Here is a 17,097-nt window from a genome sequence, read left to right as displayed (position 1 = left end):
CTATCCAAATCTTGATCAAAACCAACTGAATGTTAACATCTGTTTAATTTTCTCATATGCTCAGACATGGAAGCTGACTTATTGTAGTTACAGATCCACTGCCACACTTGTCACTAGTACACAGATAACTGTTATTACCATTCATTTCAGTAACCAGAGCTCACTATTTTATTTAGTCAGTGTTATCTGGGCCATTTCACAGCTTGCCTTGAGGCAGAGGCACACCACCAAAGAGGCTTTGTGCAGCTCGCCGTGCTGGACTTTGCTCCCTTATCTAAGTTTGATACTCATGTGGCTATGACTAGTGCAGCTCACAAGGCGTGGGCTGGGAATAACCAAGCCAATTAATTACCGAAATTCTCCATCTACCGGCTGCCCTCATTATGAAGATCTTTACAGAAGACAAGTCAGATGGGAAATTTCGTTTACTTTGATATGTGGTATTACATATACCATGACGCATAAATCATACTGTTGTTCTTCCCGGGGTGCCAGCCTGACAGCTGTGGGCTCCTATCACCCGCAGACTCCGCACTTGCCCCGGGCTCCCGCCACCCATGGGACCCGCACTGCCCCCAGGCTCCCGCCACCCGCGGACTCCGCACTGCACGCGGGTTCCCGCCACCCGCGGGACGCGCACTGCCCCCGGGCTCCCACACTGCCGCCAGGCTCCCGCCACCCGCGGACTCCGCACTGCCCCCGGGCTCCCGCACTGCCGCCAGGCTCCCGCCACCCGCGGACTCCGCACTGCCCCCGGGCTCCCGCACTGCCGCCAGGCTCCCGCCACCCGCGGACTCCGCACTGCCCCCGGGCTCCCGCACTGCCGCCAGGCTCCCGCCACCCGCGGACTCCGCACTGCCCCCGGGCTCCCGCACTGCCGCCAGGCTCCCGCCACCCGCGGACTCCGCACTGCCCCCGGGCTCCCGCACTGCCGCCAGGCTCCCGCCACCCGCGGACTCCGCACTGCACGCGGGTTCCCGCCACCCGCGGGACCACGCGCTGCTCCCCGTCCCGCAGCGGCCCCCGGGTTTGCCCGGGCCGGACCTTCGGCTTCGTCTTGACGAAAATCCGCTATAAAAATGCTCAAAGATGGAATTCTCGAAATGCTGTGCTCTGTGTATACGCCTGAGAACGAACTCCAAACTTCTATACGGTTACGAACCAGTTTCTCTCTTAACAACTGGCCGAAATGTTCCCTTTGTCACTTGAAAACACAATACAAGCGCGAACGTTAACCGCCGTTTCTGTTCAAACGATCCAGATATTAAATGAACAGGTATGCTGCCGTGCGTCAGACGCTCGGCTGAGCCGCGCAGGGCGGTGGGCGACGCCGGCAGCCCCTCTCCCCGCACCGGCGAGGACCGCCCAGCAGGAGCACCCGCCGCCCCACGCCACCGCGGGACCTGCCCCCGAGCTTCCAGGCGGCTCTGAGCCGCCGCCCGCCTTCCTGCCGCCCGCGGCTCCGGCGCAGGAGAGCGGCCGTGACCGGCGGCGCCGCTGAGCTCAGTGCGCAAACGCTGCGGGCTGCGCACGCGCGGCAGCGCGCGCCACGGCGGAGCGGGGCGGGGCGGCCCCGCCCCCCGGCGCGCGCCGGGCCGCGCTCGCCGCTGTCCCCGCCCGCCCCCGCCTCCCGCTCCGCCTGGGCGCTGGCAGCGGCGGCCGCCGCAGGCAACTTCCCCTCGAGTCTGCCCGGCGGCGCGGGGAGTATGCGACCCGGCTGAGCGCGGCCCGACAGGGGCGGACGAGGCGAGGACAGGCGGTTGCCGGCAGCGGCGGTCCCGCTACCGTAGCCAGAGTCACCCGGCAGCCGCCCGCCTCAGCCGCCCGCCCTCCCCCGGCTGGGGCGGGAGCCGCCGCGGCCGTCCCATGTCCCGCAAGGCCAGCGACAATGTGGAGTACACGCTGCGGAGCCTGAGCAACCTGATGGGCGAGAAGCGGCGGCGGCAGGCGGACGGGTCCGCCGGCTCGGGCGCGGCGGCGGGCGAGCGGAGCCTCATCGCCGCCGAGTCGTGCTCCAGCCTCAACAGCGCGGCGTCGGGCGGCGACCTGGAGCGGGCGGCGCGGCGGCAGTTCCAGCAGGACGAGACCCCCGGCTTCGTCTACGTGGTGTCGGTCTTCTCCGCCCTGGGGGGCTTCCTCTTCGGCTACGACACCGGCGTGGTGTCGGGGGCCCTGCTCCTCCTCAAGAGAGAGCTCAACCTGGACGCCCTCTGGCAGGAGCTGCTCGTCTCCGGCACGGTGGGCGCCGCCGCCCTCTCCGCCCTGGCCGGCGGCGTCCTCAACGGGCTGTGCGGCCGGCGGCCATGCATCCTGCTGGCCAGCGGCCTCTTCACGGCGGGGGCCGGCGTCCTGGCTGCCGCCCGCGACAAGGAGACGCTCCTGGGGGGACGCGTGGTCGTGGGGCTGGGCATCGGTGAGTGCCGCCCCCCCCCCCCCCCCCCCCGACGGGTTCCCTCCTCCCCGCGCGCCTTGCCCACGGCGGTCCCCAGCTCTTGACCCCCGAGGCAGGTTTAACCCAGCCTAAAATCTGTCCATGCCTCTGCGCCGTCACGACCCATTTCTGTCCGGCAGCCCGCAGACAGAAGGCGAACGCTGGCCCGTGGGGTGCAGAGGTGCTTCACTGGGCTGAAGTCAGGAGTGGGGTCTGTTGGAGATCCCCGCGGGGTGTGGGAAAGGAGGGAGAGTTGTGTTTTCTCTCTCCCGTTTTACTTCCAGATGGTGCGTGTAGTCCTAGCCCATTCTGGGGAGAGTTGTCTGGCTTCTGTACGAGGAGAAGCAAAATTCATCTTTAGGGTGGTCTGTCAGTGCCAACAGCTTTAACCGTAAGCTTTGCATTTGAGAGGATTCTGGGCGGTCAGGAGTGAAGAAGATATCATGCTTGTCTTTCTGAACTGTAAAGAATTCTTATTCCCTGCACGGTTTATGTTTTCACGAGGTACTAAAAAAATGCTTTTGGGACAAAATGAGGTAGTAATCACTGTTGTCAAACGAGATGATGCTTGCTTTGGAAGACTTTGGGTTTCGTTACTAGCATCCTGCAGAACCGAAGAAGAACTGCTGCTCTTAAGTAGCCTCCTTATATGCGGTGTGTAACTTGCAAACAGTAGACTCAGGTAAAACTTTATTGTTATCCCAAAGAACTCGAAATGATGAGGAGTGTTTCCTCTGATGTTGGAGACCAGTTTCTGAGCCAACTACATCCTAAATATCCCCAGAATAGTGGCTGCTCTTCAGCTGCTGTCCTCTCAGGCAGCAATATGAATTATACTCAGTCACCTAAGAATTGCTGTATGAGGTCATTCAGAGTCTTTAAACTACAATAGGTACTAAAAAAGGGAAGAGAGAGAAGTAAATCCTTCTAACTGCAATCTGCAGCCCTTTGTATCGAAAAGCGAGAGGACAAATTGAGGATTTCACTTGTTTTCCTCTACATAGCAAAGTTCTGTTTCTTAGCCATTGAAAAATTTTTTGAATTCTCTGGCTTGTTATAGACATACATGCTGTGATGCAATTCGTGGTCTTAATAAGGAAAAAAAGTTAGTCAGTCATAATAAGGGCTGTCAGAAACATAATGGACTCAGTCCTTGAAAGACTCAAGCTGATTTTCCTGTACAATAAGGAACTACCTCAGGTTGCAGTTTTCCTACCCTGAGCTGTGTGGGTTTTTTTGGTGTTTTAAGTGCTACCTTGCTTTTTTTTTTAAATGAAAAATGCAAAATGTAGGTAACACTTGTTACAATGTTCAGGAGACAAGAAAACTAAATTTGACTATGAGGAGGCAGAAGAGGTATTTTAGTAGCAGTATGTAGTACGTGTGTTTAGAAGTGGATACTAAAATGTCAAATTTGACGTCTTTCTGTGTTTGTAAAGCTTCTCCTGTTCTTTGACTGGAGCTGGTTACATTGACAACTTGGAGGGAGAGAGAGGAAAGGACTCCTGCCTATGTCTGTTATGTGGAAAGATAGAGACGTGTCGGAATTGTCTAATGGTGGTGCAAATAAATGGAATTGGTATTGTTGGAGGGATAGAGACTTGGGGCTTAATATAATTAATATATAAACCACAGAAATGGAAACTGAGAGCTAGGAGTTGTTGTTTTGTACAGCTGTAGATCTTGTGTGGTCTGGGAAGAGACAGATCTCTTTGGCCTCTCCCTACAGTATCAGGGAAGGAGATGGTGACTCTGCTGGGGTTCTGGAGAGCTAAAGTAAGGACCGAGAGATGTTCTGAGAATTTTGGAGCACAAAGACACTAATTTAGATTTAAAAAATTAAGACATTTTCTTTTTATCAAACGTTTCTCTTTTTTATGTGATGGAGCTTATGGCCAGAAACAAAGCATTACCTTAAGTTATGGTGACTGAAGCATCACAAGAGACTCCAAAAATCGTGGAGTTCAATCCTAACATGGTCTGTTTTACAAAAGAGAAAAATATGGTTCAAAACTGTTCAAAACCTTTCTCCTCCAGCAAACTGCAACAATCTCCACATTAAATCCCCCACCAGAGGGAGCCTGGATAACTTCATGAAGGTATTAGAAATTGGTGGAACTTTTAACCAGTTTCTTCCCTTTCTTCTCTTGAAGCCCTCTGACTACCATTTTCCTGCCCACAGTGAGCAACAACTTCTGAGCATTGGTGTAAAGAGGTCGCTCAAGTAATGTGCCACTTCAGCAGCCGTGCAGACTGCTGAGCCACCTGCCTCTGATGGTGTGGTGTTATGAAAAAGCTTCTTAATCCTGCATGATTTTATAGGTTTTTGAGGTCTCTTTCCTGTAGCTGTCTATGTCCCAACTGCACATCAAGATCTGCTCCAGAAATACATTTGCTTGTGTTTAATAAATGAATGACTGCATGAAGGGCAGTACTACGTCACTGTAGAAGCGGGTGTGTGATGGATACCTATGGGGCTTGGTTCTGCCCTCCCCAGTACACAGTGATCTCTTAATAGTGTCTGTGTGAGAAAATGGCTGTTTTTCTTGTGACTGCTTTATAAAAGGCTACAAGTAAACTTTCAGGGATGAAAAATACAGGATATATGCTGAGATGAGGAACATCTCTCACTTGGCTGTTTTGTCCATTTTTTACCATTTTCTATAGAGCTGTTCTGAGAGAGAAAAACTCTCATTTTCTCCCCAGCAATTACAGGAGATGTTTCCAGAAAATAAAGACCTTGTCTCAAGGACAAGTCAAAGTCCTCTTTCATGGCAACTGTTGACCAGATTTTTATGGTTGGAAACAGTTATGTTCCCCTTCCCCTCTCTTCCTGTGGTGTAAATGCAAAATACAGGGAATGAAACAAATGGGAAACTGTGTTCATCATGAGCTTAGAATGTACTTAGGTTTTTTCAGGTCTGAGTTTCTAAATACATAGTTCATGACAACTTTAGGCAAAATGGCTTAAGAATAAGGTTATGGCCATCATTCTGTACCCTGTGCCTGCCCTACACAGCTCTGCTGTCTGGCTCTTCAGGAATGTGGCTGAGCCTGATGTCAGGAATGCAACATTTGGGCAGATATTTATTACAGCAAATGTGGGCAAAATTCAGACATTTAGGAAATTGGATCATATGAGCTTAGCTAGGAGAAACATTAACTGAGTACAAGGCAAATCTGGACCTTTTGCCTCTGATAATACTAAAGGCCCTATCCTGTTGCTGAAGGATGAGCATCCACACTTGTATGGGATGAAGGGTCAGCATAGGTTTGCTTTGTGTTGTCCGCTGTAGTCTGCGTGCTTGGTAGGAAAGCAAGGTTTTTCACTTGACTAATCTCTGGTCTGCCCTACTAAATTATGAGGGCAGGCCAGAACTGAAGCACCAGAGGTTAAATCCAGGCATGGCCATAGATGAGAGTTAACTCTATGGAAAACCTGCTGCTGTGAGAATGGAGGTGGAGAGTGACTATAGAATAAGTATGGAGAACGTAGAAGTAGAGACCAAAAAGGACAAAATAAATAGCTCTTTGCAGAGTCACTTCTTTCTTAGACTCATGTTACAATCACTAATTTGCAATGTCTTAATTTTGCTGTCACTTTGTTGTCTGAAGCCATTGGCCACATATGCTTCAATGGCAGTGGGAGCAGTTTATCCTTCTGTCATCTGAGGATGCTGAAGGCCTTTAAGCATGAGTGCTGGCGTGGTGCTTCAGGTAGTGTGCTGTTCAGATCACTTTTTCAAGAACACTTATGTACCAGCTGTGGAAGGAAAGCTGAGCTATGCAGAGTTCAGGAAGTGACAGAATTAAGCCTGCTTGTGCAGAGCTGATCTCTATCTTAATGTACAATTGTTAGCTGCATGATTAGATTCTTCTGTTCTGCATGCAGAATAGATGGTGCTCAATTAATGATCAGCTCTTCAGTAGTTTGGTTTTGTACTCAATGTGTGGCTTCTTGCACATGCTACCCAAGCCCTTGTGAAAGCTTAGGACTGTGCATGCATTCTGTTACTAGGTCTGCAATGCAATGGAGACCTGACTGGTTAGGTGCCTCGTCTTCTTTTTGACTCCTGACTTTGCTGATGCTTGATGTGTCTTCACAGTGTGAGCTTACTGCTCAGTGCCTGCTTTGTACTCAAAATGTCTGTAGGGTTTTTTTAAAGGCTATATTTGAATGTGACATACGTAGCATTCCTGGTAACATCTTTTTACTGCATATGTAGGTCATTTTCTGAGCAGAGGAAACAAGTCTGTACACAGAATTAGGCAGGAGTGAAAAGCGTTGGCATATGGTTCAGGGCTTCCCTGGTGGGACTGGCTTCTACTGACAGCAAGGTCCAGTAGCAAGTGAAAAAATAACCTAATTTAACCAAAGGATTTGCATTGTGTAGTATCAGCTCTGTATTATCTTTAAAAGAGTCATGATGTAAAAGTTCACCATACCAGCTGGACTACCATGTATGCTGTGAAAATATTGGAAAATAACCAGTATGACCTGTTGCCTGTTAAAGATGAGTCGATGTGTGCAGGTGGTTTATTATTTAGTGTACTACTGAGCTTTGTCATGTGCTTTGTATTTTTTATCTTGGAAAAAAATTCAGATTAATCCCCCTCCCCCCAAGGGAAACTCTAAAACTTCAATCTGTTTTTATATGTGAGTGTCTACCAGATTTTTAAAAAATGAGTTTATACCCTAGTATATTTTGAAGGGGAGAGTCACCCTCAGCCCCCCAAACACATTGTGCTGCTTCTGGCAGATCCTTGTAGTTTTCAGAATCCAAAGGCTCATATGGTATTTTTATCTTCAGAGATGGTGGTTTGTTAGTATAAGCGTGTGGTAGGGGTGGAGGGGAATGGAGAGATGAATAGCCACGTTGTTGAAATCATCCCTTGTTCTGCCACTGACCAGAGATGCTCACCCAAGTTTCCAGGATCTATAGCTACTGCGTTGCTGTGTGTGCTCAGGGTTGGTTCCCTGCATCGTAAGAACCTAATCTATTCTCTACGATCAGTGTTGCCGACATGAAGCTTGTGAAGAGGACTAGGTCAGCTGGGATAGTCTTTGGAGATGCAGAAAGCCTAAAACCAGTGACTTGAAAATCTGGGGAGCAGTGTTCTCCCTCCCTTTGGATTCTTTTTGCAATGATTATGTCTGTGAACAAATAGTAAGAGAAGCAGTTATTAAATATGTTGTAGAGATCTTGTGCGATAGAGCTCTGGTTGAGTGTGTGGTCATTTCTCTAGCTAAGCTATCTTTCTATGGGTCTTATGATGCAGCTTCTTCTAAAATATATTTTACTTACGATAAGTGAAGAAATGGAGCTTTAAAAAACACAATTTTCTTTCATTTTTTTTTATTTTCCTCTGGTTTGTTGGAGGTTTTAGACGTGTGGTTTTTTTAAGGATTTATTCAAAGCAAATGCCTGTTCTGAAGGTGACTTTTTTGGTAGGTAGTTTCTCATTTTGCTTGTTTATATACCCAGTTACTGAAGTTCAGTTTCTTAGCTCAGGGAGTCTGTGTTCTTTTCCTTCCTAAGTCCCCTACAGCTGTCCTGCGTGTGTGGATAGCGATGTCACTGCAGGGCCTCGGAGCCCCAAATGCATGTGACTGGCTGTGGGTAGGTCATGGCATGGTTTCAGCTGTCCTGTTAGCAAACGTGTTCCTGTCTTCCCCTTGATTCTTTCTCTTATTTAGCTAAACAGCAAGGGTGCCTGCCTCTTCTGCAACTGGGGAGAGACCCTTCTCATCTTCCTCCCCTCCAAACAGCAGATCCTTGTTTTGAGTCCCACATATGCTGTGGGAATCGCTCCCACATTGACTTTCCTGGGAGTTCAACCATGTCTTTGTGTGGCTGTTGTGTTAGTGGGCTCAGACACTGAAGCAGTTGTGTGTTTGTGTTTTTTTTAAAGTGTATGTTTATTGATACGTGCAGCTTTTTACCTTGGGCTTGTCTTTTAGTTGTCCCTTAGGGATCTTCTCCCCTTTTCCCTACAGATGTGTTTTCCAGTTGAGTGTATTCAGAAGCTGTCACCCTAGCTTCTCTACTTGAACTTTTCTTTCCCCCTCACTGATTTTTCCGGTGTAATTCAGCAAGGGAGCAGCCCTTTGGAGGAGGTTTGACCTCTGTGGTGAATCTGAAAGGCTTCTTGGTTCTCGTTAGAGCTGATATTTTCCAGAAGCGCCTGGCACCAACCTTGAGGTTTGTCCTTTGTTATAGTGAGCATTTTACATCAACCAGCATGTTCTACTTCATCTCCTGAGTGATTAGGCAATTTCAAGGCAAAAAAACTTTCCAAGCAGTGTGGAAAATCTGGGTGACACCTGATGCTTTTAGCACATGGGCTGACAGGAAGGCAGTTCTGTCAGGCCTCATATCTAGAACTTTCTTGCCTCTTTTCAACACATCTCTGTGTATTTAGGAAGGTCTGAGTATTCAAAGGTCTCTTGCCGACTGGTAGTATTGAGGAGCTCTCTAATCTAATCAACAGCCAGTGAAGCACATAGAGCTGTGTGCTCAGTTGTCTCGGAGGCAGTAATGAAATGATTGTTGATCTCCAGGCAATAGACACAGAACCAGAAGATGCCAGAAATGGTGGAGGACCTGCTGTGTAAACAAAAACGTGTATCCAAAATTAGATTCACCTACCAGTCATCCATATTTTCATAGTCTAGACAAAATTAAATAGCTTTAGAAGCCTGTATGGAGGCCTAGGGCAAGAGTTTTCCAGCTTTTTCTCCGAAGTGGGTGTTTCTGCAGGCAAACCTTTTCTGTCTGGGACAGAAACAAGGAATAACAATCCTTCTGTATCCTTTCTGCTGAGGAGCAGAGCTACAGGTCTTTCTCCTTTTCCCTAGTGCAGTAGCAGAGCAGAGCTGTTCTGCCCTGAGAAGCAGGAAGAGAGAAGAAGCAGTAGCGCCATCCTGTCCTCATACCCTGAAATGCAGTTCAGCCTCCAAAGCAAGACCAGACCAGCTGGTGGAAACAGGGAGCTCCTCCTATCTCTCTGGTTTTCCTCCCTGAAATTACCATTGATTCTTGTCTTGGTAGTTCGGTGGGTTTTTAACCAATGTAATGAAAGAGTCAAACAATATGGCCCGTTACTTTTTTACCGCTCTAATCCTGGAGGAGTTGCTAGTACTTAACCTGGAGAAAATACGATTTTTGGTTTACTGTCTCTTCAGCTGCACGTTCAGGAATGGATAGGCAGTCAGAATTGAGTAATTTCTTTAAGAAAGATGGTACTGATGCTGAAGCCAGCCACCTTCTGAGCATGACACAATTTTCTCTGCTGAACAGGCAGTTATGGAATAGACTTCACATTTTGCCCTTCAACTGTAAAAAACCTCAGATAATTATGGAGGAAAAAAAAGTCTATCGTCTTAAAGGTGCCTGGAGAAAGCTGGAAGCAAAAGCTGTGTGTTGAAGCTAATAAGTATACTTAAATTACTTATTCCTGAGCTTTTTATAGAAAAAGTGGTAGATAACTAGAAACGACAATGAGACTTGAGCAACTTCAGCAACCTAGAAAGGTAACTGAAGCACAGAGCTTACATGGTGCTTTGGAGGTAGGCAGTGTATTTGCTGCCTATTTGAACAGGGTGCAGCTGGGAACACGGAGTGTTGGGAGCCTAAGTTCTAGTATAGTTGTTTGGGATCCTTGTCCAACGTGTGATAGTAGGAGAGACACACTGTGTGTTGTGGTATTTTTTGTGTGATTAAGGTTCAGGTCAATATTTGTTATTCCTAGCTGAATTAGAGCCCACTCTGCCTAACTGCTGTTTTGAACTTAAGTTTCTGTTTGCAAAGAAGTTTTGTTTAGAGGTTAAGATGATAAAATCAAAGGGACTCTCCACTAAGTACTTGATTTATTGAGTTGGTTGGTTAATTTTTTTGTGGGTTTTTGGGATCCACCATAGTTTCAACCAGAGAGATCCACTATTAACAAGTGGATGAGAGCACAGTGAGCATGAAGGAAGTACAAGTTAAGACCGAAGCTGTGAGTACTTTAAGCGTGCATTTCAGCAAATGTTTGCTTGTAAGTGACCTTTTTTGTTTGTTCACAGGTCCTTGATTATTGGACTGTTGAGGTCAGTAGTAGCTATGTCAGCACAGGAATGGGGAATCTGCCTGAGGGGAAAAGGTAAGCCTGGTTTAATTCACTACAGAGTTCAGCAGCTAGGTGTTTTCCGTCATAGACTCCCTGTTCCTGCATTAATCATAGGTGCTGCTGACCTCACCAGTCCAGTTCACGTTGGAACAGTTTGGTACATATAAAAAGCCAGAGCCACCCAGACAAACTTGGGACCTTGAATAAAGGGATGGAAAAGACTAAATGCTGTGTATAGGCAGCCACAATGTTTTAGCCCAGGAATTCAATCACTGTGGTAATATTTTGAGCTGAGTACTGGGATCTGCTTTTGTCATGTGTGTAGTTCTTGGGTAGGAGAAGACATAACGCACTGAATGTAGGTACTTTTCTCTCATAATCATTGACTGGCATGTTCCTGGAAAAGTCATTGGTGCATATAGCAGAAATCTGGGCACAAGTTCAGTAGAGCATTACACAAATAATGTCAACTTCTCTTTTAGTAAATGGGCATGTACTTTACTAAATTATTTGAAAGCTTGGACGAGAAGCTACTATTTATCTTAAAAATCTAACTTTGGGGCAGAGCACAACTTTTGGCTACACCTGTATGCAGTTACCTCTATATGTCTTAACTGTCCTGCAGGTTCACTTCTTCACTTCTCTCCTGACCTCAGTCTGCAGTTTTACTGCTTAAGATAAACAAAATATTATCATGTTCAACAGTCTGTGGGCTTCTGAAAAAGCTGTGGCTTCAAGACATAATTTTTATGTTGTTGCTTTTCTTTCTTTTGTATCTGCTGATCGTGACTCTAAAGTGTGAAAAGATGCACCTTGTCTTTTGACTTTGGTTCTCTCTGTCCCTGCCTATTTCCCAATCTCCCTTCCCCGGAGTCATAAGCTGTCTGTTATATTGGTCTATGGGGCTCTCTCTGATTCAAAGTTAATTGCTGTGCCTGACACCCAAGTACTATCTGGGCAATTAATCATTATCCTCTTAGATGTGGAGTGCTCCCTTGCACAGAAAGAAACAGTGCTCTGAGCTTATAAATGCGGCAGTGCAAAGGCTTTTCCTCATCTCAAGACCAGCAGGCCTGTCTCCTCTAATACTGATTGCATCTTCAGTAAGATCTGAGCCACTTGTTTAGAATATTTAGTCTATTCAGAAGTTAATTCTCAGTAACTCAGTCTGCAATGCTGAAACTTCTAAGAGACTGTGTGCATATTTTCTTGTTTTCCTTACTTAGGATCTTAACCTGTTTCTGGATGGCTTACTAGAGCCTCTGCTCATGGTCATACAGTCCCTTGTATCTTTCATCCATGAGTACGGATTCGTGTGTGACCATTTTAATGGGTTGCTGAGGCATAAACCCTTTTGACTGTGTGCTGGCCGCATGAGGGCAAGCCTGGCCTACCTGTTAAGTTTGATGTCTCAAGCTTTCCTATTAATTCACAGAATCACTGAATCTTAAGGGTTGGAAAGGACCTTTAAAGATCATCTAGTCCAAATTCTGCCTTATTTCTAGAGGCTCTTTTCAGGATACATGAAGTGGAACTGTGCATGTTAGGTGTGATGGGGACTTCTCGTGGACCACTTTGTTAACAATCAAACTGTTCAGTTTTTCAATTTGTCTAGCTGCAATGACTTCTTATCCCCAAGTTTCCTGTATAAATGAGCTTTATCTGGATTGGGATGTAGAAGAACCACTTTCCTTGCACTGGTCCAAAGAAGGGGGAACTGGAAGTGTAAATGCTAAAGTAGCACTACTCAGACCTCAGTAACTCACCTGTTTGCTTGTCTTTCCTGGACCATGTTGTTGAGAAGGAATGTCTGATCCAGGCCTCCCAGATAGTTATGTTGGGAAGTGGGAATCCATACATCTAGAGAACTCTATGTGTGTGCATGAGCAGGCAGAACTGAGTAATCAAATAAAATTATATTAAAGAGTATTTTAATTAGATGCCATTTGTGTTTTTGTGGCGAGGAAAAATGTGATGGAGGGTAGATATGCAAGAGGATGCTGTTAAGCAAGTGTGCAAATGTTCAGGATAAGTATGTTGGGAACGGATTCTATAGATGTGCTCTGAAGGACAGGAGAAGGTACGAAAAACTGCTTTGGGATATGGAGCTGTTCCTTCTGCTTCTCTGAATGTTTTAATCAAGTGGAAAGACATGATTCTTGGTTCAATTCTTTTATCTTTGTTAATTTTTTGTCAAGTAGGGATGTATGTTTCTTGGCTTAGTAGTCTTGTATGGTCTAACACCCTCAGAGAACAACTAGTTTTCATCTGTGCTGTGACAGTAACTCAGCACTCTAACCAATTTTAAGCCAGCCTGATTCCAGTGACATTATGGCAACATTAATTTCTTTACCTCATGATGCTGATAAACTACTAGTTAGTACAGTGCTTTAGGAGATATGAATCTGTTCATCAGGTAATTGTAGGTTCATGTAAAATTAAGTCTGTAAAGTAAATATGGATGTCATACTGAGCTACAATTGAAACACAGAACTTTAGGTACATTTGTTAGAGAAGTTTATAAGACTTCTAAGCTGGTATTTGAAGACGATGCGTATCATATTTCTTTGTAAAGGCTTATATTCTATAATATTATGCTTAAAGCAAATTGTTAGTTGTAAAAATACCTGTACATACTTCTCTGTCTTGTACAAATATGTTCCCAATGTAGCTGAATCATCCAGAAGCAAAGTGTAGCTCTCTTTGTTTGGATTTCTGTTTGTTATATGTTATCAGTGATAAAATACTTGTTTCCCTGAAGCAATAGTAGGTTAAGGAGTGTTTGGTCTACTGTTTCTCCTTTCAGAGTTGCTCTGCTTGCTCTTTAGTTTGGATTTCTATTTGGCATGCTTATCGCTCACTGAAACACATACATCCCTGAAGCAATAATAGACTGAGAAGTCTGATCTACTGCATTTCACTTCCACAGTTGCTCTGTATGTTCTGTACTTGACAAATTTGTCCTGTTACAGGATCTGTAGTCATTGATTTTCTAAGTGTCAGTAAATCTTGCCAATGCAAATACTAGCTTGAGTTACCTGTCCTAGGAGCTGGAACTATCAGAGTTTGCTTGTGTGCTGTAGAAGCAATAGTAGCAAGGATACTATTGCAAGAAAAAAACAATTATTTCATGCTGATACAAAGAGTTAGAGACACATAGCCTTGAACTCATCTTGCCATAACATGAAGGTTTTTGTGTTGTGCAGTTTTATAATCTCAAGGACAAATTACAAGCCTGATGTTAATGTAAGTTAAATACATGCATGTGGTTGTTTTATTTTGACACTCAGAAGGCTTTCTAACTTTAAATATTGCAATAAGAAATTGCCTGTTGTACTGTTGAAGGACTTATACATTGTGAGACCTCAAATCTGATGCACCATCTGTTGTTATGTAAACATAAGACCAATCTAATTCTTGGATTTGCCACTTCGTGGCCACATGGTCTCACAGTGACTGTGGTACTTTGTCTTCACTTTTCCTTCTCTAACGTGGGGTTGATGTTTGCCTGCATTTTTGAAAGGCATTCTTGGACTTGCTACAAACAAATAATAATCTTATATCAGTCATGACCTGTTCAGCACAACCATTTGTGTGAATGGACTTCATAGTCTTGAGTTTCAGTTTCTCAGATAATTTCCTCTGCAGTCAGATCTCTTCTCTCTCTCTCTTTGCTTTGTGTTTGGCCTTAGGCATGCAGTTGGTGGTACTAGTCAGAGAGGCCTGGGGTCAGGGAAGTCTGATGTTCAAATCCTACTGAAACACTGGCAAATGATTTGTAACAGATTTCAGTTAGTGGCTTTTACATAATTCCCACTTGGCTTTGTAACTGTAGGTAATTCTACTTAACTGGAAGCACAAACTGTGTGTTAATAAATACATTTTTACAAATTGTCACATACTTGTCAGTGCACAGAAATGCAAGATTCCCTAAAATCAGCACAACTCTATAGAGCATTTCTCAGATGTGACTCAGTAGGCTAATGTAGACTTAACTTCCAGAATGTAATCTGACATGCTGTATCACTAACTACACTTATTTTTCAATTACTCCCTTGAGCCTCTTCTGTTCATTACATGCAGTTGGCACGAGAGCTGATAAAGCACTTTGCTACTAAATGCTTTTGGTAATTTATACATGCGTGAGTCTTCTGATACATTGAAACATTACTCAAAGGCTCTGTATATTTTAGCAATTAAAAAGTCTTTTAAGAAAGAAGAGCAGTATAAACTTGAAGTGCGCAGATGCATGTGTGTGCATGTAAACTTGACAGTATTTGAATGGAGGATTGTGCTGTACCTGAGGATAGCGAGCAATAGATATTTGACTTGCTGAAAGCATACACTGCATTGGATGCACAGTTTGTGCGAAGTTTTTTGAGCCATTACATTACTGTGGTAGGTCATGAGTTGTTAAAGCAGGAGTTTCTGCTCTTAAGGAGGTTGTCTTTGATGTTGTGAATGGTAGCATTCTGCCAGAACAGAGACTTCTTCCCAACTTCATCTGCATATAAACCTGTCAACAACATGTATGCTTTGCAGCGGCATGTAAAATTTAATAGCGAAAATACTGTGTGTCTACTGTTTTGTTACTACATACAAGTATAAATGTTACTAACTGGGTAGGCAGGAGTGGGTAATATAATTCAGTGACCCAGTCACCTTTTTGTGCTTTGTTGCTGGTTCCTAGTACTTCATTAGAAGCTATCACAAGTGGTCTCTTTCCTACTCAGTTAGTCTATTAGTGCTCTACTAAATGATTCTTCATCCAGTAGACAATTAATTGTACCTCCTGATACTGCCATCCTGCAGTACTGTGAGCAGTCCCTACCTTTTGTTTTGGGAAATAAGGAAGAGGATGTAGACCAGGAATGTTTTAAAAATGTAAATAAAATCAATTCTTTTTGCTTTTGAGTGAAAATTCAATTATATGTAGCTAGGTTTTACTGTAATTGATGTTTTAATTAGATCTTGCTTTATGAAAACTTAATTAAAAGATCAGGTGAAACGTGTCCAGATTATAGGCAAAACCAAGATGAGAGACAGTAATTACTTTGTAGGCTTTCTTTGGAAAGTACTGTGGGAGTTTTAGAGCTCCCTTCCCACTCTGGTGTTAGGATTTTCAGTTATCCTCAAATATGAAATTTTCTTTATTAGCTTTCTCTGTGAAAGTTATTCTGGAAGTGCAGGAGCTGCAAAGTTTGCATTTCAGAGGGATCCAGGGTTTACTTGTTCCTCTTGGTGGTAGCTTGTGCATGAATCTTTTCACTCAAAACTTGGATGTGCCTTGAGAATATCTTACCCCTTGAAAGAGAATGTGATGTCATTTTTAACTGTAAACCTTTGTTTGAAGGACGAAGTCCACTTCTTAGTGGGAGCAGATATGAAGGAGTTAAGTAAAATTAACAGGAACTCTCTATAGTAGCTGTTGGTCAGAGAAAAAGGAAGTTGAGGCACTCAGAGGCTGGGGTACAGCAAGCTGAAACAGCAGAGTATTTCATTGCCTAGTTGATTATCTTACAATTTAGTGAATTATTGCAACTTGAGCACTGCAAGTCACAGGAAAAGCAGATTTTATCTTAACAAGGGTATTTGCCGCATCTATGTTAAATACAATGGGACTGTCAGATATGCCATTTTAAATGGCAGCTGCTAATTCTTACATTTCTTTTTGCTATTCTCTTATTGGATAGGGGAAATGAAGCAGATTACTGGATGAGAGAATCAACGTGGTGCTCTGAGTTACAGAGGGGCATTGTAGATACCCATCTTTATTTCCTTTTACTCTTTAGGTTGTCTAGAGTTACCAGAGTCTCGTATCAATTAACGAGATTTACTGAGAATGTTATGATATTTGACCAGCTTTCACTGCTGGCTCGCTGGAGCTCTTCCTGAATCCTCCCCTGATAACATGCTCAGGGAATGAAAACAGAGCAGGAAAGAGCTGCTTCTGAGGGAGGACCTTGGGAACCGTGCTCCTGTGATCTGTGGTTCTCACATCTGTTTGCTCTCAGCACTGTTATTAATGAGGAGATCGGCAAAATAGAAGTTGGAGCAAAGCAATCTTGTTAGCAGAATTACATTTATTGTTTGGATGATGGCTGTCCATTTATAGTGTGTCTAAAAGACTGCAAGTTGTCAAAGGCTGAAAGCTATGAGAGCAGCATTTCCCAGGTATTGCTGGGAGCTTCTGTCCTCTACCTGTCTCTTCCAGAGGCCTTGATATTCACTGTTTTTAGGAAGGAAACTCTTCGTCAGTCTGTTTCCCTGTTAAAATTTAGCACTAGTTTTTTCACACCTGCAACATGCACCCACTCCTGGTTAGCTGAGACTTTCCTCAGCTTTTTTGTCCCTTAGATGTTGATAATGGAGTAATTGATCTGTTCCTTTTTTCCCTTTAATGCTTGACAGCTACTGTCTTGTTTTGTTGTTGTTTCTTTTTTCGCCACAAATAGAACAGCTTTATTCTTCACTTGTAACATCTTCTTGTCAGTATAAGCACCTTATAGAAGTAAATAGACACCAAAATATGGTAAAGTACTCTTGTATCACTC

General features: G+C 44.7%; 2 protein-coding genes across 3 annotated transcripts in view; both read left to right on the top strand.

Annotated features, from left to right (window-relative positions):
- Positions 1–454: 454 nt before the first annotated feature.
- Positions 455–1,129, top strand: LOC133629362 (IgA FC receptor-like). Its single transcript, XM_062020046.1, has one exon. The coding sequence runs from the start codon at positions 455–457 to the stop codon at positions 1,127–1,129; it is 675 nt and encodes a 224-aa protein (XP_061876030.1).
- Positions 1,130–1,647: 518 nt separating this feature from the next.
- SLC2A13 (solute carrier family 2 member 13) overlaps positions 1,648–17,097 on the top strand; it is a 152,953-nt gene continuing 137,503 nt past the window's right edge. For both annotated transcript variants that reach the window (XM_062018738.1, XM_062018728.1), the window contains exon 1: positions 1,648–2,413. In XM_062018738.1, coding sequence (XP_061874722.1) covers positions 1,867–2,413 — 547 coding nt within the window. In that variant the 5' untranslated portion in view covers positions 1,648–1,866. The remainder of the gene's footprint in view (positions 2,414–17,097) is intronic.

This window comes from Colius striatus, chromosome 1, assembly GCF_028858725.1.
Source record: "Colius striatus isolate bColStr4 chromosome 1, bColStr4.1.hap1, whole genome shotgun sequence".
In the NCBI taxonomy this organism is placed as follows: Eukaryota; Metazoa; Chordata; class Aves; order Coliiformes; family Coliidae; genus Colius; species Colius striatus.
Note: the sequence above shows the minus strand (reverse complement) of the source record. Positions and strands in the feature narration are given on the sequence as shown.

Excerpts from the sequence above, each read along its gene's own strand:
- LOC133629362 (XM_062020046.1), top strand. The coding sequence starts at position 455 with ATGACGCATAAATCATACTGTTGTTCTTCCCGGGGTGCCAGCCTGACA.